Source organism: Prunus mume, linkage group LG4 (assembly GCF_029339155.1).
Source record: "Prunus mume cultivar Tortuosa linkage group LG4, ASM2933915v1, whole genome shotgun sequence".
Taxonomy (NCBI): domain Eukaryota; kingdom Viridiplantae; phylum Streptophyta; class Magnoliopsida; order Rosales; family Rosaceae; genus Prunus; species Prunus mume.
The window spans coordinates 1,552,696-1,573,600 of NC_142701.1; the positions used below are offsets into that span (position 1 = coordinate 1,552,696).

The 20,905-nt window shown below is 33.3% G+C and overlaps 4 protein-coding genes across 7 annotated transcripts; 3 read left to right on the forward strand and 1 right to left on the reverse strand.

Annotated features, from left to right (window-relative positions):
* Window positions 1-841, forward strand: LOC148917619 (uncharacterized). Its single transcript, XM_089051158.1, has 3 exons — window positions 1-136; window positions 224-484; window positions 555-841. The coding sequence occupies exon 3, from the start codon at window positions 671-673 to the stop codon at window positions 839-841; it is 171 nt and encodes a 56-aa protein (XP_088907284.1). The 5' UTR covers window positions 1-136; window positions 224-484; window positions 555-670.
* A 2,957-nt stretch (window positions 842-3,798) lies between these two features.
* Window positions 3,799-4,909, reverse strand: LOC103342689 (thaumatin-like protein 1). Its single transcript, XM_089051284.1, has 2 exons — window positions 4,753-4,909; window positions 3,799-4,647 (listed from the first exon to the last, which is right to left on the reverse strand). Exons 1-2 carry the CDS (start codon window positions 4,817-4,819, stop codon window positions 3,965-3,967), a joined length of 750 nt encoding a protein of 249 aa, XP_088907410.1. The 5' UTR covers window positions 4,820-4,909; the 3' UTR covers window positions 3,799-3,964.
* A 428-nt stretch (window positions 4,910-5,337) lies between these two features.
* On the forward strand, window positions 5,338-6,944 carry LOC148917620 (uncharacterized). Of its 4 annotated transcripts, none has more exons than XR_016125845.1 (3): window positions 5,338-5,617; window positions 5,684-6,035; window positions 6,421-6,944. XR_016125845.1 is itself a non-coding variant. In XM_089049625.1 (3 exons), the coding sequence occupies exons 1-3, from the start codon at window positions 5,605-5,607 to the stop codon at window positions 6,694-6,696; spliced, it is 315 nt and encodes a 104-aa protein (XP_088905751.1). In that variant the 5' UTR covers window positions 5,338-5,604; the 3' UTR covers window positions 6,697-6,944. The 4 variants fall into 4 exon arrangements, 1 of the variants encoding a protein (XP_088905751.1); XR_016125847.1 differs by having other exon boundaries at window positions 6,437-6,944; XR_016125846.1 differs by having other exon boundaries at window positions 5,684-5,725.
* A 1,601-nt stretch (window positions 6,945-8,545) lies between these two features.
* ZFP6 (zinc finger protein 6) lies at window positions 8,546-9,607 on the forward strand. The gene has a single exon (XM_008246328.2). It carries the CDS (start codon window positions 8,718-8,720, stop codon window positions 9,378-9,380), a length of 663 nt encoding a protein of 220 aa, XP_008244550.2. The 5' UTR covers window positions 8,546-8,717; the 3' UTR covers window positions 9,381-9,607.
* The last annotated feature ends 11,298 nt before the right edge of the window (window positions 9,608-20,905 follow it).

The window sequence follows — 20,905 nt, forward strand, 5'->3', positions numbered from 1 at the left end:
TTCCAACGATCTAAAGACACAATTCATAAACAATTTTAGTGTGTTTTGGGAGCTTTATGTGCGTTAGCACCACGCATTATAAGGCCATAAAGTTGAGAGGAAACACCTTCTGAAATTTTGAATAACCCAAAGTATTGTCCTTATTTTGAGTTGAGAAATCGATTGTTAATTTTATTTATTTTATTATTATAATTATATATTTTAAATTATATTTACTTTATAGTTTGTAAATATATGAATTTATCGCAGAAGTGTATTAGTGCAATTGATGGAACTCATGTTGCTGCTTGGGCACCAACTCAAAAGCAAACCGCATATCATGGTAGGAAGATCCTTATTACTCAAAATGTCATGTGCACTTGCTCTCTGGACATGATGTTCACTTTTGTTTATACAGGTTGGGAAGGAACTGCAAATGACTCTAGGGTGTTCATAGATGCAGTGATAAGGCCAGAAAATGAGTTTCCTTTTCCAGATGAAGGTATAAACATAAGATTACAATTAATATTATTATATACATTATTTGTGTCCTGCAAGTAATAAATTAAAATTACAGAGTATTGTTGTGGATGCTGGATATTCAAACATGCTTGGATTCTTAGCACCATACCGAGGTGAGATATATCATTTGCGTGATGATAGAGCACCTCGATGAGCACCAAGAGGTCCTATGGAATTGTTCAGTTATAGGCACTCCTCATTATCTAATGTACTTGAGCGATGTTTTGGTGTTTTGAAAGCTCTTTTTCCAATTTTGAAATTGATGCCTAATTATCCTCCTAGAAGGCAACGACGAGTTCCTATTGCATGTTGTGTGTTATATAATTTTATAAGAAAATAAGCTGGTCATGATAGGATGATCGAAGGGTTCCAAGTTGAAGACATGATCATTGACTCAGAAAATACAACACACCGAATATAGATATGTCAGCAAGAAATATTGCACAAATGTGCGACATTAGAGACAAGATCGCAGCGGATTTGTGGCGGGATTTTATTTAATGCTCATGACAACATGATTTTAAAATTATGTTGCATATATTTCAGATATTTGTGAGACTATGAGAGATTTGATCTATGATGTAGGATGATATCATGGAGGACATGAGCCCATTTTGGGTTATCTAGCATGTATTGTATAATGATAATTAATTAGACCATTGCACAATTTTTAAGATTTTTTTTGGCTTATTAATAAGTCTTATAAGATATGTGCTACACACAATATTTGATTTATGATGTTGAAAATAATTTTTATAATACTGTTGCCAATTCAGTATTTTCATCATTTTCATATGTTCGTATTAGACACGTTTTCATTGTTTTCGTTCTCAGAAAATATTTTTCAATTAGTCTACCAGATGCATTCTCGAATCTTGAAAATGTAAATTCGTTTTCTCATTTTCATTTTTTGAATATATTCTTTGAAAATGTTACTGAACAGACCCTAAATTGCCTATTTTTCTTTTTCTTTTTTTCCTTTTTAATTGTTTTCTAAATTTTAGGGTCCATGAAAAATATATATATTCCATGATAAAATCAACTTTAGTTTGTAATGCATTTTTCAATGTTGAGAGTCAAATAAGAACCTGGTTGAGCAGCGTTATCTATTAAAATATCAGCATTCAACGTAAAATTAATTGACAATAACTGGAGAAGTTGACAATAGGTGGAGAAGTTTAAGCACTATATTACAACGTTTCCATTTTCCCATGTGGAATACTATCAATACTAAATTCCTCAAGTTGGATTCTACTCAAGTTAGGGAAGAAGCTGCTATATAAACTTAAAAAGAAGCTCATCAGGACAACTATTATAACTGACATCAAATGGATCACATTTACATCTAACTTAAAAAGAATTCCACTGCCGGGATTCGAACCCGGATTACAATTATCCATTTGTGAGTATTGCTACAGCGGAGTTGTTGACAATTTTTGAAGAGACATAAGTTATATAAGGAGTTTACTTGGGCACTATGCATTTATTTTGAAACTTATTTTTGTTTGTTAATGTATGTATATATTTTGTTAGTTTGTTCTTATCAACATTTCAACAAAAAACAATTAAATTTCCGACGATGTTTCATATATACTACCTTGGTGCCAATTGGTTTTTTTTTTTAAAATTTAAGAATTAAGAAAGAGAATCCAACCCAAAAAAAAAAAAAAAAGTTGTATCCCATGAAAATAGGTCCCCATTACAATATAAGTAAATATATAAGTAAATTTATATATTAATTTACTATATTATCTATATATATAAAGCAAAATGCAGAGAATGATGAAACATTCAAAATACTAGAAAATGCATTTGGTTAATGCAAACATTAAAAATTGAAATTATTAATTAAATGAGGATAATATGGTAAATTTACGTGTTTTCATATTTAAAAAAAATTAAAATTAAAAGAAAAATAAGATAATGGATTCTATTTTTATGGAACATAACTACTCATTATCTTTTTTAATTCTAAAATAAATTATTAATAAAATAATAAAATAATAAAATAATAAAAAAGACTTTCGCAATCGCAGAAGCACGTACGGATAGGCTAGTGCTTATTTAATGAAAAGTTTCAATGTGTAATAAATTCATTCCAACAAAAAAAAAAAACAAAACAAAACAAAATTATGAAGTAAGGACAATTTTTGGTTTTTTGGATGTTTTACTATACTCTCTCTATTTTTTGCTTTATATATCATATTTATATGATTTTGATAAACGATAAAAAAAACACATGAACGGAAAATAAAATACAACATGGATGTCTGGATGAAAAAAAAAACATGGACTCAACAAGGACTTGTAGTTTGTATGATCTTAAAGTCTTACATCCTTTAGTAGTCTCCGTGTATATAAATTTGTATATTAACGGATTGTATGATTGAGAAAAATCAACACAAAACCTTTTCATGTTTTAACAAGTCCACGTCCAAAGAGCTCACTCTAAAACTCTTGTGCATGGCTCATTTGCACTTCCAGAAGCCGCATGGTGAAAGTCAAGTCGGTCCCTGAAATTGCTCTGGAAAAGTCATAGTTGTAAACAAATCCTAATTATTGTAGTAGAATATGAAATTAAAACATGCATATAAATTCGAGATCATCCTTGCGGGTCTTGGCATTATTGACTATGGAACCATTCTTGCAATGGTACCTGCTTGCTTTGGGAACCATTTCAATTTTTGTCTCTAAGTGATCACCTTATATACCATGGTGATTTACTGTATCTATTTCCTTGTAAAGTACATCCTTGTAAACTCCTATATATCTCTTTATGGAGAAGAATACAACTAACCTAAAGTATAGTATATTCAAACCATATTCATATTTTAGCATTATGCAGCCGTCAAACATTGAGAAGTAATCATCTTCTCCAAAACAAAATTTGTCTCTAATTCACCAAAACAGTCTCTGTTGGTTGTCTATTGATTTTTTTAATAAAGAACATTAGAAACTATTATCCTTTTAACATTATTTAGATGATCTATCTTTAGATGCTGCAAACGTAAATGGCCATGGGTGCTGTTGATTCATTGTTGGAATATGAAGTTATATGTAGTCTGTTTGAAATGGCCATACTTGTGTTTCTCAATGTTGTTCATACTGTAGATTTGTAAATGGCCATGCTTATTCCTTACCAGCTATGATAGAAAATTACAATCTGAATCTAAACTCCCGTTTGATAACCATTTCAATTGTAGCTAACTCTCTTTATATTATGCTCATGCTTTGTTGCGCTGGAAATAATGCATCATATAAGGAAATGAAGGAAACAAAAATTTGAAAGCCATGAACGAAAATAAAATCCAAACATTTATTCCTTTATTTGATCGTCTGCATTACAAATTCTTGACATCAACAATGTGTCAAGATCCAGGAAATTTATTTGTTCTTCTCTATTATTGGGAACTATATGTATATAATATTATAACATATAAGATCCCATTATATATATATATGCTTATGATGGGCAGAATGTGATGAGGTAGTCAGGTCTACCACTGCATGTAAAGGTGCTGCTCTTGTCATCATAAGCATAGCTATAAGCTTGAGGGCACTGGGTCTTGAAGAGCTTAGAGTAATCAGTGGGAGGGCATGTCGCCGGCTTGTCGTTAGGGGGAGTGCAACAGTATTTTGGCTCGTTGAATGCTAAGCAAGCGCTCTTGCACGCAATTACGCTTCCATCAGATCCCTTCACTTGTAACTGAGCCGGGCACACCTTGTTAACATCGGCAGGGCAAGTTGAGGCCTTACACTTGCCGGTGCCGCCTTGTGGAGCCACGGCCATGGGCAAGTTGAAGCCGTCAACAAGACTAACGTCATAGAAATCTTGACCCCCGTTCTCCGCAATAGTGATTTCTACTAATGTAGCTGGCGGAGCTGCGCCGTTACCATTGCATGAGACTTGGCCAGAACCACAATCTGCTGTGGCACAAGTGAACTTTCCTGAGGCGTCCGTGGAGCACCTGGTTCGGCCAAAGAAGCGACCAGACCATGGGGACGGAGCATCCACAGAGCGGCTAATTCCGGTTGCTAACTTGAACCCGGTGAGTGATAATTGAGGTTTTTGGTCACCGGTTAGGGTTCCTGGCCAGACAGTGTAGGAACATTTGTTTTTGAAAGTGATTTTAGCTGCATGTGCACCTGCATATTCAACGTGATCATAAGAATAAAGATTACAGAGACAATTGTAAAAATAAACTTTTGATCGATATCTGATCACCTAACAAAGTTTGTATAATATTATACCTGAGAAGAAGAGGATGGCCAAGGTGGCGAGGCCGAGGAGAGCTGCTTGGCTCTTCTTCATCATCATGGAATTGTCTTAATTGGCTTGCTGTTGCTCTTGCTGATAAACTGAATTAACTTGTAATGGGGTGAGGAGGATATGATGATAAACTTGGGGTGCTTTATATAGGGCTTGTAGCGTGCCTAACTTTGGCCAAAAGAAAAAAACAAAAACTGAGATTGGATTACAACCAAATGATAGGTCACCAATACTAGACAACGTGTGTCATTAACGCTATAATTCAGAGGTTTATTTGTAACAGCTGGTACTTTGAATATTAATTTAGATAATGAAACCCAAGAAATGTCAAATCTCTACATGAACTACGCCAAGACTAGGAGGGAGAGAATTGGAGAAATGCCAACCTTATCAAATTAAAACGTTGATTAAAAACAGTGTGATTTTGAGAAACATCCACGTAACCATGTTCATAGCGTGATTCATGGGCCACCAGGCTGCCGTGAAGGAGAGAAAAGTAAAACAAGGAAGGAAAAGTAGTATTTCCCTTCATTTTTTTCTTTGGATACATCCCAAGTAACCTTTATTGTCAGCTTCAATTTTACTCATCCCATCCAGTCATATTGAATCGCCAAACCACTATTCTAGAACCCTCGTCCACACCACATCTATAGGAGAACTGAAGGGGAACTTGGTCATCTCATCATCCAATCATTCATTAGGGTTTTGGCTAGATCAGCATAATCCCACAGAACGAATGGTGAGGATTTCTGAGGCTTCTAAAGCCCAAGATGAAGAGGATCATGGCGGTGTTCTTTCTAGAGTAGAATCTAGGGTTCGAAAACATCGCATCGATGATTACCAGAGGTATATTTGTTTTGGTGATCTCATTTCTTTTATTTTGCCCATATGTTAATTCGTTATTATGGTTAGACAAGGGTGGCTCTGGATACCATGAAGAAATGAATGAAAGAGGTAATTTTTTCTACTTCTCATTGAATGAAGGAATCAATACTGTACACATTTATACAATCTGAATAGGTTATTCTATAATACAATTCTGTTATGATCATGGTGTGAGGTGTAACAATCTGAGAGAATTTAGGAGCTCATCATCCTTTTTCACAAGATCTTTTGGACGGATTAGCTCTGCTTCTAGAATTGGTGACTTGAGTTTGTGCTATAGTGCGCTCAGCTTCACTGTACATTGTCCGAGCTTAATTCTTACTATCAGTTTGGATTAAAATTTGCTTGGACATATCCATTCATGCTGACCCGAATTGAGGTATAATTTCTTATAAGTTTAGTTTTACAATTTTCCTTGTTTGGGATGGATATTTTTGAACCAAGAATATGCCACACTTCTTATCTTTTCTGATGACACTATATATATGTACGTGATGCAGTTTTCTTTCTTCATGATGTTAACTGGGTCATATGCCCCTAAACTTACTGTCACGCTCAGATCTGGAAATAAAGAATATTCCTAAATCAGGATGAGCGAATTCAACGAAATAAAATAAAAAAGATTGAAAAATTGATTAAAATACATTACCCTTACATAAAAATGGTCACATCTAATTTGTGTTCTCATACTGATCATTTAGGGCTAATTATATGAGTAATATGCTAGACTTGATGATGATATGGTGTTGATGAGAAATATTTAGTCTGGGTGTTTTCCAGAAGTACAGGCTTCACAGCAGGGGAGTCCAAACCAGCTACTGCCAATAGTTACCAAAGGACACCCCCATTTTACTACAGGGACTTTTGGAACCCAAGCACTTCTGATCAGACCAACTTTTAAGCAGCAGCAGATCAAAGCTGCTGGGAATGGTGGAGTTAGAATTGGAGGTGGGTCTTCAAGTGGTGGCCCTAGCAGCAGAGGAAATTCTGAAATGAAAAAATCAAAGAGAAGTCAGTCTTTCTTTATCCAATCGCGATAGTGCTTTTTTTTTCCCAAGGAATCTGATTGTACTTTGTGCATGCAGTCGTTTGGTTTGTATTCACCTCATCTTTTGAACATCTCTCTATGTGCCTTAGTTTCTCCTAGAATGGACAGAAATCTCGCCTGGGGCTTCGTTGTTCCGATAAACATATGCAGTGGCAGAGGTATGCTTAGGCCTGCATGGGCTTCGGCCCTTCTAAAATTTTGAAATACTGTATATATTGTATTGGGCTTTGCATTGGACAACTTAGGATAATATATATATATATATATATATTAAAATAATGTTTGTGGCCCCCCCACAATAAAAAGAAGGAGGGATTTACGTTTCCCCCTCCAACTAAAAGGCTAATTTCTTAACAAAATGGCTAAGTTACTCTTGGATTCCCTCAACATAATTAATAAAAATTGAAAGAAACAACCAATCAAATCTTTTTTTTTTTCACAAGTATCTTTAAGAAAATAGGAAATTAAAGACAACCGGTTATTATTATTATTTTTTACAAGTTTTGATTCTGAATGATTATCCATATACTTATTATGTTTATTGTTTAGCACATCGATTGGCTTTAGTTTCATCATCAAGAGAAATTATTCATGTTCACTACTTTCTCACTAAATTTACTTGTATTGTCAATATGTTACATATGGCCCCTCTCCTTATAAGTGGGTTTGTGCTAAAATAGCCATTTTTCACAACTTTTATTCTATAATAGCCCCTGCCTGATACAGTGTTTCTTTGTTGTTCCTATAATCAGGGCGGAGCCAACATGGGAGATGGGACCACAGTGTGGTCCTAGGCCCCCACTCCAATTTTACATTTTTTTATTTGTATATTATATATGATATATTATATTAGTTTTAGAATATTTACTTTAAAATAAAATAATATATTAGGTTCTTTTTGTCTATAAATTAACCATAAAATTTATTGGTCTCTCTTTTACCCATCTCACTTAAATCTTCTAGGTTAGTTTATGATATTTGCACTAAAAACTCCTAAAGTTTTAACCTTTCTTTCTCTTCCTCTTTTGTTTAAAGCTTGTGAATTTTTTATTTTCTTCATTTTTTTTTTATGTATGAGTTGGGTACCTTAATATTGCACTTTATGAACTCTTTTTTTCTATATAAATTATCAAAATTTAAGTCTTTAATAGTGTAGATGATGATATTACTATTTAACCAACTTAAAATATGAAATTCATGACAATTCTGAAGAGAATACAAGGTTTATGAAAGGTCCCGTCTAATGTGAAATTCTGACTCCGCCACTGCCTATAATGTCTCTTTGTGTGCCAAGGTTATAATTTTGACTACACACTTCAAACAAAAGCATTTGTGTTACCAGACTGGATGTAAGTATAATAGTACAGCCACATTTTGATTTAATGTATGCTGTTTCCCAAGTCGCGCTTGAAATGATTGCAAGATTCTAAGAAAGAAGAGCTTCAAATGATTTCCAAATATACCCATGGTCTCACGTCTGGACCCTCCTCAGCTTCAGATAAAAAAGTTTTTTTTTCTTCTTCGTGTAAATAAGCCAAGTTAGGTGCAATTATTCTGAACCAACCTCGGCTTCGACCCCATGTGGTCATGGTCAATTGTAGGCAAACTAAAAGACTCTGCTAGATTTGAAGCGTACCAAGAACAAAAATGCCTCAGTTAGCACCTAAATCATCTACATGCAAGTAACTTCGCATTCGAGAATTGTACCCAAAAAAAAAAAACCACCACCACAAGAAAATGGTACAAGTATAATCTAAAGGCCTGGTTTTCTTGCTCCATGATGTTGCTTCTAACTCTTTGTCATGGGAATTTTCACAACAACTACCTCTCTCTTTCCTTTGTTGCTCTACTTCTTTTGACTCTCAAGTCTTTACTCTCTCTTGTACTTCATCGATCCACAGCTTTTAAATAGCTCACACATGCAAGTTATTGCCACCAATTATAAGGTCACCCATTAATTCCATTTGTATACCCTCCTAATCTCTCTCATCTCATCTCCAAAACCAAGCTTTGATGGCTGATATTATTGATTATGATACAAAGCAAAATACAATTTCCACAATAACTTCCGCTTCCACACCTCTTAAGCTCTTTGGTTTCAACATATCAGAAGATCACTACAACTCAAATATAACCAAATCTTCATCTGCGTCACAAGAATCCGACCTCCGTAAATATGAGTGTCCGTACTGCTGCCGTGAGTTTAGCAATTCCCAGGCTTTGGGAGGCCACCAGAATGCTCACAAGAAAGAAAGGCAAATCCTAAAGCGTGCACAAATGCATGCTAGCAGCCGAAACTTGGTTACTTCACACGTCCAAAACCCGATCATATCGGCATTCATTTCACCTTCACACCTCTTGGCCTCTATGATGGTTCCGACAGCGGCGCCCCCACAATCCCCTTCATGTCTTTACATGGCACATGCACCTGTAAACATATTGGACCGCTATGCATTTCTCTCCGGGACTGGCCCCTCGCCATTAGGGAGGCATGTCTACCGCAAGGCCGGGATAGGGGAATGTTTGACGATGAGGGCTTCGTCTCAAGAAGGGGTTGGAAATCATGCTAGTTTTTTGCAGGGTTTTAGCGGTTGTGCGGAGGATGAGAGTGGGATTAACGTAGATGAAGGTCTGGGATTGAATTTGCATCTCAGCCTTGGGCCTGCTTCGCAATGATTTGGGCTTCATTCTAGGACCATCTTGCTTTGGGATTGTAAAGTTCCTTTTTTCTTTTCCTTTTTTGCCTTTTAAAATTGTTTTCTAAATTTCATGGTCCATGAAAAAAAAAAATTCATGATCAAATCAAATAGGAATCTGAGCCGGGTTAACTATTAGAATATTAGCATCCAACGTAAAATTAATTGACAATAAATGGAGAAGTCCAAGATATGTTTTAAGCACTATTGCGAAGTTTCCATCTTCCAATGTGGAACACAGTCTTGCATCTTAAGTGATATTAACCGCAAGTTGGATTCTGCTCATGTTAAAGAAGAAGCTAGCTGCTATAGAAACAAACTTAAAAAGAAGCTCAACCTTAACTATCATAAAGTAACTGATATCAAATGGATCACATTTGGATTCTGCTCGAAGGATTATTCTTTTTTATTTTATTTTATACAAGTGAGATTAGAGGAGAGAGGAATCGAACTTTGGACCTTGAGTTCAGGGATAATATACTTTTAACCACTTGAGCTACAAGCCCCTCACACTAACAAAGAATCTACCATTTATATTGTTAAGCATTTTCTTCATGGCTCTTGGCAAATCAATAGGTCTTGGAAGACAATCTAAGATGAAGTGAAAATTTCAGTTCGTTAAGATGGGACAGTTGATGATGGTTTTATCATTAGAGACTCAAATGGTCAAATAAAGGGCCCGTTTTATAATAATTTTAATTTGAGTTTTTAATTTTAATTTTTTTGTGCTAGAGTATAGAGGAAAAAGATGGAGAATGGAAGTGAAAATGAGAGTGAAGATGAGATTGAGAGGGAAGATGATAAGGGAACATGGGTGTGAGGAGTAACAAAAGTGAAAACAAAAACAAAAATCTATTTGAAATTGTTTTCACTTTCAAATTTTTGTTTTCACTTTTATTACTCATCTCTCTACTCTCTCTCTCTCTCCACTACTAAAGATACCGGGCCAAAAAAGAGGGTTGTGCCCTTTTGAATCACATTGGACACATATATTCATAATATTTGTGTCATATACAAAAAAGGCACAATAGTTTCGTGTCCAACTTGAACAGAAAAAGAAAATAATTGTGCTTAAGTGAATTTAGGCACAACTTGTCGTGCTCAATTCCCATACTTGTCACTTTGTTGTCAGTACACTTTTATCACATGATTTAATAAGGCACAGATAATTGTGCTCAACTAGCTGACATTTCTGAAAAAAGTCTTGTGAGCCATCATATAGATATTTTTTGTGCCCTTTTGCTTAAATATTAATGAAAAAAACTATAACCACAAAACCTTATTTGTGCTTTCCAGTTACCAATAAAATCATCTCCTCTTGTTATCTTACATGTACATTGAGGAATTTCAATGGATTCCAGAAAGAAAGTTTCAAAAATTTGTTTAGTAACAAGGGTCCCAAGCAAAGTTCTTCTGTTGGCTCAAGTCCAGTTAATTATTCTCCACAAAAAACTGAAGTTATCATCATTGAAGAGTTACCACCTAGAAAATATTTTTTGGTTCTGATTAAATTATTCGTTTTTAATATAAAAAAATTGTTGATTTTTATTGAAATCCAATAAAATGGTAGTTACAGTGGTTCTAATGTTGCACAGTAAGCACTCATGTGCAAGAACTGAAATTGGGAAAAGTTAATTGGTTGGAAACAGATTAATATGTTTTCTCTTTTTATTTTTATTTTTAAAAAAAAAACTAATTGTATTGAGCACAGTTTCAATTGTGCTTAGTTCTTTATCATTTAAACAAACTTATTGTATTAAGCACGGTTTTAAATTGTGTTTAGTTTTTAAAAATTTATATATATATATATATTCCTTTGTACGGCCCACCACACATTATTTTTCAATGACCTGAACTATTTAATTTTTAGATATTCTCTCAAAGATCAAATAGGCAAAAAATACTTGAATCTAAAACTATATGCACTTGAATCCGAAATTATTTCTTAAAACAAGCACAACTCAAAAACTTTATAATAAAAAAACCCAAAAACTTTATTATTATTTTTTTATAAAAAAAAAAACACTTAATAGGACATCAAAGTAATTTAATAATTAAAATTAAATTCAATAGGGTTAACTGTCATTTTTTGAGTTTGTTTATATAAATTAAATGGTGTAAGGTTTATCTATATCATTAATACTAAGAATGGGTATATGACTAAATAACTCTTCTTTTTTTTTGGGTCCTTTTTTATTTTATTTTTTAAGCTCAATACAAACTTTAATAATAAAAAAGAGTGATCAAAATGATCAAATTGGGAAAAACAAAAAGATGTTGACAACCTTAGTTGAAAAGAACATGGACTTGTAGATTAGTGATTTTAGTTTCGAGCCCCATGGCACCTTGACAGTGTGTAGTGAGAAAAACTCATTCCCCTTCCTAACTTTGACAACAACAAAAGAAATTAACAAAAAAACAAAAAGATAGTTATCAAAATTGAAATCGAGGCAAAACACATGAACCAAAGATCATTTCACTTTTTTTTTAATTTTTTATAATAGAGTTTCTAAATGCCCCCGTATAATTTGATTAGTACACCGAAACACCTAAAAGAATGTCAAATTTTCACTTTTCTCTTGGATTTACTAACTTAAAAAGAACATGTTCCTGCAATGGCTGGTTCTTTTTTCCTTTTTGTCATTTTGTATTTCTTTGATTGGTAAAGTTAAGGGTGTTAATAGAAAATTCAAAATTCTTTGTAGGTTTTACCTTAAGCTTATTCTTCCTGTCAGACCAAAAAAAAAAAAAAAAGCTTATTCTTCCTGCAATGGATGGTTCTTTTTCCTTTCTACCATTTTGTTTTGGTAAATTTTAGGGTGGTAATAGAAATTCAGAATTCTTTTGGGTGTTAATAGAAAATTCAGAATTCTTTTAGTTTTTGAGCTATCAAGCCCATTTATTATATTAAGGCCCAAGTACACAACCCAACACATAAATAAATAAATAAATAAATAAAAAAAGAAGAAGAAGAGGGAATTCCGCTGCCAGGATTCGAACCTGGATTACAATTATCCATTTGTGAGTATTGCTACAGCGGATTTGTTGACAATGTGTAGAGACATAATTTATATAAGCAGCTTCTTTTGTGCATTTATTTTGGGTTAATGTATGTATATATTTTGTTAGTTAGTTTTTTATATATATTACCTTGGTGCAATCACATCAATTAAAAAGTGTCAATAAATTAAGAAAACTTTAAATTAATTTTAATTGATGTGTTGTTTTTATTGAGAATTTTCAAATGTAAGAGTAGTATTATTTTTTTTAATTTGAGAATTCAGAAAGAGAATCCAACCAAAAAAAGAAAGAAAAGAGAAGTTGTCTCCCAAGAAAATAGGACCCTATGTTTTTATTTAAAATTTTTTAATATGAAAAATATATTAATTTACTATATTATGCTTATTTAATGAAAAGTTTCAACGTAAAGGCAATATTTGGCATTTTGAATGTTTTACTATTCTCTCTATCTTTTGTTTTATATATCATATTTATATAGATAAACGATATATGTATATATATATATATTAAAAAATGAACTGAAATAAAATACAAAATGAATGTTTGGATATGAGGAAACTCAGCATCCAATGAATAAAGGACAACAAGACACATTTTATGGACTGGGTGATCAATTCAAGGAACTCATTGCCTCCTTTTTACGTGAAAGTTTTTTTGACTATATGTGTGCAAATTTGGGTACCACAAAATAATTTAGGTCCATTTGGTATCCTATTAAATAAAACTGAACTCAAAAATATAATTATTATTTTTATTATTAAAAAAATGAGTTTTTAAATACTATTTTTAAGATCTTAAAAAAATTGAATTAAAATAAAAAAATTAGAAAATTCCCAAATTGAAATTAACAAAAGAAAAGAAGAGAGAGAGAGAGAGAGAAGAGAAAACTGTAAAATTTAACTTTTTTTTTCTTTTAAATTGGGCTTTTTTAAAGTTATTTGTTAGTTGGACTTTATCACATGTGAATTATGAGCTTTGAACTCAAAAATTATTTTGGCCGTTAATTTTCAAAGCAACCTAATGCAATTTCTACCATTTATATTGTTAAGCCTTTACTTTATGACTTTTGTAAATCGTGGAAGACTAATAAAAGCCAAAGCGAAAGTTTCAATTCGTTAAGATGGGATAGTGGCTGCTGGTTTTATTATTAGAGAATCAAATGGCCATACTAGGATTGTTGATTTTATCTGACCAAAAAAAAAAAAAAAAGATTGTTCATTTTATGCTCCTATGAATAAACTCTATTGGAAGCAAAAGTTTTGGGTTTTAAAAATGGACTTACGGGCAAAACAATTAGACATAACTAATATCTTCATTGAAGGCGATTCTCAGGTTCTTATCAAACTACTTCGACAAAATTAGGCTCCCTTTCCTTGGGATGACTACTACTCCATTAACTTTTTGACATGCCTGGAATTCTATAGTTAAACTAGAAAATTTTATATATATAATTGTATACTTAAATGTGTTCAACAGATTTTATTTTGGGTCCTTTTATTTTAGCTCAATAAAAAATTTAATAATATAGAACAATGATAAAATATGATCAAATACAGAAAAATAAAAAGATACCAATGAGGTCTAGCCTAATAAAAAATGGTCTTAACTTGCAGACGAGTGGTTTTATGTTTGAACCCGCACAACACATTGATAGTATGTATGAGAAAACCCCATTCCCCTTCCTAACTTTGGCAAAATAATTATAAAAAAACAACAAAAAGAGAGTGATGAAAATTGAAATCAAGGCAAAACACATGAACCAAAAATTATTTCACCTTTTTATTTTATTTTTATAATAGAAAATTCAGAATTCTTTTCGTTTTTAGTGTGAGCTAACAAGCCCATTTATATTATGGCCCAAGTAAACAACCCAACTCAAAAAAATAAAAAATAAAACAGCATTCCACTGCCGGGATTCGAACCCGGATTACAATTATCCATTTGTCAGTATTGCTACAGCGGATTTGTTGACAGCATGGAGAGATATAAGTTATATAAAGGAATGTTTTGGGCACTGTACATTTATTAGTGTCTCTGCTGCTAAAATCGGATAAATCCCAAGATTTTAGTTTGAAGCTCTTGCTGTGTGCAAAAGAAAACATAAGCAACTTCGAAGCTCTCTCAGCCTGCAACTTTCTCACATTCAAATTCCCCTTCCTAACTTTGACAACAACAAGAAACAAAAAACAAAAAGGATAGTTATCAAAATCGAAATCGAGGCAAAACACATAAACAAAGATCATTTCACCTTTTTTATTTTATTTTTTATAATAGAGTTTTCTAAATGCCCCCATATAATTTGATCAGAACACCGAAACACCTAAAGAAAAGGTCAAAATTTCACTTTTCTCTTGGATATACTAACTTAAAAACAACATATTCCAGCAATGGCTGGTTCTTTTTTCTTTCTGTCATTTTGTATTTCTTTGATTGCCAAATTTAAGGGTGTTAATAGAAAATTCAATAGAAAATTCAATGCTTAATAAATGTTATTTTTTTAATATGAAAAAAAATGTTATTTACTATATTATCCTTATTTAATGAAAAGTTTCGATGCTTAATAAATTCATGAACTAAGGGCAATATTTGTCATTTTGAATGTTTTACTATTTTTTTCTCTCTTTTACTTTATATATCATATTTATATAGATAAACGATAAAAAAAAAATGAACTGCAATAAAATACAAAATGAATGTTTGGATATGAGGAAACTCATCATTCAATGAATAAAGGACAACAAGACATATTTTATGGACTGGGTGATAAATCCACTGAACTCATTGCCTCCTTTTTACGTGAAAAAGTTTTGACTATATGTCGACAAATTTGGATACAACAAAATAATTTAGGGTCCATTTAGTAACCTATTAAAAAAAAAACTAAAAAATAATAATTTTTTAATTAAAAAATGAGTTTTTAAATATTTATTTTAAGATCTAAGTATAAAATTCCAAACTATTTTTACTATCTAAAAAAATGAAATCAAAATCAGAAAATCAGAAACCGTAGAATCACTTGTTTTGTTTTTAAAATTGGGCATTTTTAAAGTTGTTTTTGAGTTGGACTTTACCAAATACGAATTATGGGCTTTGGACTCAAAAATTGTTTTATGAGTTTAAAAAAATGGATCCAAGTAGGATATCAAACGGGCCATTAATTTTCAAAGCAACGTAATGTGATTTCTACCATTTATATTGTTAAGCATTTTCTTTATTTTATTTTTCCAGGGTTAAGCATTTTCTTTATAACTTTTGGTAAATTAATAGGTCTTGGAAGACATATAAGCCAAAGCTAAAATTTCAATTTGTTAAGATGCAAAAATCTCAAATGGCCGTACTAAGACTGTTGATTTTATTTGAGAAAAAAATTTTTGATTGTTCATTTAATGATTCTATGAATAAACTCTATTGAAAACAAAAGCTTTGGGTTTTAAAAATGGACTTGTGGGCAAAACAATTAGATATAAGTAATATATTCATTGAAGGCGATTCTCAAGTCGTGAGGCTATAATGTAGGGTAAGTTATGAAGGGTAAGTTTTGCGAAGTTCACTTTATAGCCATGAGATCAATCAAAGGGCTATGGACAGTTGAGATCAAATTTTACAAGCGGGTAGGTGAAGAACCCAAAACCGAAATTAATACCCAGCAAAGTTTGAAGACGTTGGACACCCAAAGGTTGAAGTTTGAATACAAAAACCCATAGCTAAACTGGTTCGGAAGAAGGCTTAACGATGGTTGAAGGCAACTCCGTTCTCTATACCTTGAAAAATTAGTTACTTTGAGTGGAAAGGGCGATGGCGTGGAAGGGTCGAAGCCATAGAAGGGGCGAAGACGTGGAAGGGGCGAAGGCGTGGAAGGAGCGAACCGTATTCCTTGAAGCAAAGCAGCAATTCTTCCATTTTGGAAGTGATGGGTTCCATTTCTAAAGCAAAGCCGCAATTGTTCAAGTACAACCAGCATTTGGGAAGTAATGGTGAAATTTCAATTTAGGGTTAGAGTAATGGTTTTCCTATATTTTTACAGTCAATGGTGTTGAATTTGGCATTTCGTGTTTGTGGTTCATTTGCATTTTATTTTTTTGCTTGGGCATATGTAAAATACCTGGTAGTCAGTGTAAATACTAATATGATTGTACAAATACCTGATAGTAAGTGCAAATACTAATATGATTGTGCAAATACCTGGTAATATATGTGCTCATGTTATTTCATCTTGTATTTCAGGAAATGGGATCCAACATGCAACTAGTATGGCCAGAATCAGAGGCATATGCATCAACGGGTGAATAATTGCTCGTACGCAAATTCATGCCTAGCTGTAATTCGAGCGAAGTTGATGGCAAATATAGATAAGATTCAGTTTAGTGGGTAGATTGTGCATAGGCTTGTCTTGCGTCGAGTCGCCGGGTAAGATGTGAAAGACTTGGATGGACTGGTTTCTTAATAGGGTGCGACATTGCTCAATTCACTCGTCAGGATTTTTGTTTGATCATAGGGCTCCATTTTGGAGAAGCACCTGAAATTTCCAATGGAGATAGACTTGATCGTTAGCCTTCATAACAACTGGGCTTTGTATAATAGAAACATAAATCATTTGGTAGGTTCGTGCATCCTGTCAAATTCGTCGAATAATGGGTCACTAAGATCTGTTGGAGTTGATTCGTCATTATTTGACAGTGATGTCCTACATAAACACCAAACACAAGCACATAAACACCATATTCAAAGTTGATGAAATGTAGTGCGGAAGACTATTGAAATCGCTCTGGCCATATACGCATCTTGATCTGTAATGATCATTTTAGGTTCACCACATGACATGACTTTTTTAAACTAATCAAACATCCAGATAAACGACTTGGTCGTTTCCTTGATAAAAAAATGCGCATGGTATGACAATTGTCTGACCATGGTTATTAACTCCCAACATTGGCACAAATGTCAAGCTGTATCGATTCGTGTTGAATGTGGTATCGAATACAACATCTTCATAAAACCCGTACGTCTGTTTAAAGGTTGCATCTGCCTAAATACATTGACTAAACTTATCATTGACATCTCCCTCAATCTTGAAATAAAAAGACTCATTTTTCTTTTTGTTTAGCCATAAAATACTCAGCCACTAGTTCAACATCATGGTTCCTTCAGCTTCCCACTAACACTATATTCAAGATTGTAAATATCTTTTTTGGTAAAACTGATTTTATTCATTCCTCCGGATTGCACCTCGAAAATACTTACCTTTTTATGAGTGGGGATATTAACTAAACCGAATTGTTTTGTGAGTACTTTTGTGGAATCTGAAATACAACAATGTGATCTCAAAAAATACACTCTTTTTTAGGGTGTCATCGTATAATTGTGTCCCTCTACAACAAGAGAGATGATATAATTTTTGCGTCATTTGTCTTCACAACCACAACCTTAGCCTTACAATCACATCTACTTATCCCCGCTATCTTTTTCTCAGCCGAGTTTTATTTTTCCTATATTCACCTTGTTTGCAACATACAAATTTTTTCCTCAAAATCTCTTTTATGCTTTTTTCCCTAAAGCTAGAATGATGTTGAACAATAGAGCCAGCCAAGAATGCATATCTATTGTAGAAATCATAAATGAGGTCAAGCGAGTCGAACTCTATCTCAACTGTTGGTGTATCCTCATTTCTTACTTCAAATATGTAAACTATCTCATTAGCTATTACACAGTCATCACTCTCCTTTGAGCCCTCAAACATTTTACCCACATATATTATTAAACTGCTTCTATATTGAGGGAATCGATGTTTCTGCACAAAATGAGAATATTAAAACATTAAACATGGGTTTATGAGTGCCTAGAGTTAGCAGAGATGATTTTCATCATCATCATAATCACCCCCATTTTCCTTTTAGTTTTCTGGGCGGGCATGCTTTTCTTTTTAGTTTTTGAAACACACTTAATTTTTTTTGCAGCTAAACCAACTCCAACGATTCATTGTTTTTGGCGCGTCCTCCTTACCTCCCTGACCTCTTGTTTGTTGGTTGTATGGGCCTTGGGAAAGTGTTGAAGTTCACAATTTTGGGTTGTTCGTCAAACTTAAGGCCCGATTCATCTGCTTAGAAATATTCGCATTATTATTTGCAAATACATGAAATCACCAATAAAGACTCATTCAGCCCCACGCGTTTACGAATTTGCAAAATTATTATTTTGGGTAAACAAACGAAAACTACTAAATTGCTTCTCTTAAAACCCAATTTTTACAAGTTAACTATCCTTAAGCGGCTTGGCAGGTAGAATTTTTCTATGTAACCATATTCACCTCGTGTCATGTGAATCATGATGTGAGAGGACAAAAAATAGTCACTCTTTGAATAAAATTGGGCTTAATATACTGATGGGTTTAAGCCCAAGTTGAAGGCCTGTAGGAATAAAGGTTCCAAAATTAGCAAGAAAAACTTGTGTTGTCTATATTTTATATAGCCTTATTTACTGTAGTATCCCTTAAAACTTGGCTTCAAAGTTAAATACCGATGTTTTACGTTTCACTTTGCCCCCCACCTTCAACTTCATCCAAAAGTCTGTTAAAATTGTTGACATGATATGGGTATTTTTGTAATTCCATACATGTGGCCAATTTACCCACTAATCTAAGTAAATAATGTGACAAAGTGGAGCCCACCTTTAACATATGAGTAAATTTTGTTCCCACAAGTAAGCAAATATTTAGAAGGAAGTAGAGTTCTCATAACATAAATCAAGCTTACAATAGTATGGATGTAACAAACTCTCATACATATATGCCAAATAAAATTCCTATTTATCTCAATCTTTTCTTTTTCAATAATAACTTAAGAAATATACCAAGCAGTTATCCTTTTTATAAAAATTAAAAAAAAATCATTTGGATATGAAAAAACTATTTTAAGACATGGAAATGCTAAAAGAGAATACTGTGACATCAGAAAACCATTTGCATGAATTATGATGTATTTTGTTTAGCAACATACTCATGCATGCATAATAAGGTAGGCACGGTATGAGATGACATGGGATGAAGGTCATCCCTGTGTCAATCCCGAATAGAGGAATCGGGGTGAGCAAATCTTTAGAAGGCAATGAATCTAGCAGCTCAAGTCCTAAGGCTAATTTTCCTGACTCTAGAGAATCTTTTTCAGACCAAAAAATGAGAGAGATCAGAGCAAGTCTTCAGAAGGCAATGTATTTGGTAGATTAAGTTCTTAAGGCTACTTTCCCTGACTTGGGAAGAATGCTTCTCGGAGCAAAACAATGAGAAGAGTGAAGATAAGTCTTCGGAAGACAAAGAATATTATTGCATAACAAACATTAGTTCATTAATCAAATATTACTACATTATAAACATTAGTGCATATCAATGCATTCCAATTACACAAAAACATTAGCCAACTTGAGAGATTGTGGTCGACATTAGAGAATACTCTTGGGTGATGGAGACTCTATCTCCACAGCAATCGAGGAACACAGTGAAAGGCTAATGAGAATGAAGTGGGTCTAGAGGTTTTGGATCTTTGTAATTGTGGGTTTGTGTTAGGTTGGAAGAAAGATGAGTGAGGTTTTGAGTTTTTCAGATAAAAGGAAACATCTTGAACTGAAGTCGGGTTCTAACGCATCCAACGAATAATTTCAACCCTGGTTTTAACAATGCACCTTGTTTTGAAAACGAAGACTCTTTGGTCAAGAAACACAGTGAAAGGGCTGATGAGAATGGAGATAGTCTAGGGTTTTTGGATCATTGTAATTGTGGGTTTGAGGAGTGAGGTTCTAAGTTTTCCCGAGGGAGTGAAACATCTTGAAATGAAATCGGGTTGTAACACATGCAATGAGTAATTTCAACCCGGTTCTAACAATGTACCCTGTTTTGAAAATTAATCGTCCGATTTAATTGGATGGCTATTAGATACCCCACACAGGTAACCCACATAACTTACCCCGCATTCTAGCAGCTCCCCTTGAAGATGCACGTAACCTAAACAAGGCCTAATGTCAATCATTGAGAATTTTGATTAACTACTTAATTTTTGAGAATCAAGGCAATGGCCTTCTTCAGGATGAGGATTATTCAACAGAATCACATTCATAAAGTAGCCTGTTGTAACTTGTAAATCTAAAATGCCTACTTACAGAAGTTCATAAAACTTAGCCACACAAATAATAAGTTATCATTCTTTGAGCAAAGAAAAGAAATGCTTAGGCTAAAAAGCTTGCTAAAACTAGTGTCACAACCGAAACACAACCACCATCCATGCAAGAATGCTATAATGAATTGTCCTATGGTCAATGTAGTGTCCACATCGCTTTAGAATTTTAGTTATTTGAAAGGAAATAACAAAACTAGACCAAACCTCTAAGACTCTATAGTCAATGAAGTCTCCACATCGCTTTAGAATTTCAGATTCTCTAGCTAGTTGCTGCTCTTACTACATTTACAATTTATCATGAATTGAAAGCAAAGATGGTAAA

Excerpts from the sequence above, each read along its gene's own strand:
- LOC148917619 (XM_089051158.1), top strand. The coding sequence starts at position 671 with ATGGAATTGTTCAGTTATAGGCACTCCTCATTATCTAATGTACTTGAG.
- LOC148917620 (XM_089049625.1), top strand. Across the intron at positions 5,726-6,436 it reads TGAAGAAATGAATGAAAGAG|AAGTACAGGCTTCACAGCAG; the intron begins GTAATTTTTTCT and ends GGTGTTTTCCAG.
- LOC103342689 (XM_089051284.1), bottom strand. The coding sequence starts at position 4,819 with ATGATGATGAAGAAGAGCCAAGCAGCTCTCCTCGGCCTCGCCACCTTG. Across the intron at positions 4,648-4,752 it reads GGCCATCCTCTTCTTCTCAG|GTGCACATGCAGCTAAAATC; the intron begins GTATAATATTAT and ends TTGAATATGCAG.
- ZFP6 (XM_008246328.2), top strand. The coding sequence starts at position 8,718 with ATGGCTGATATTATTGATTATGATACAAAGCAAAATACAATTTCCACA.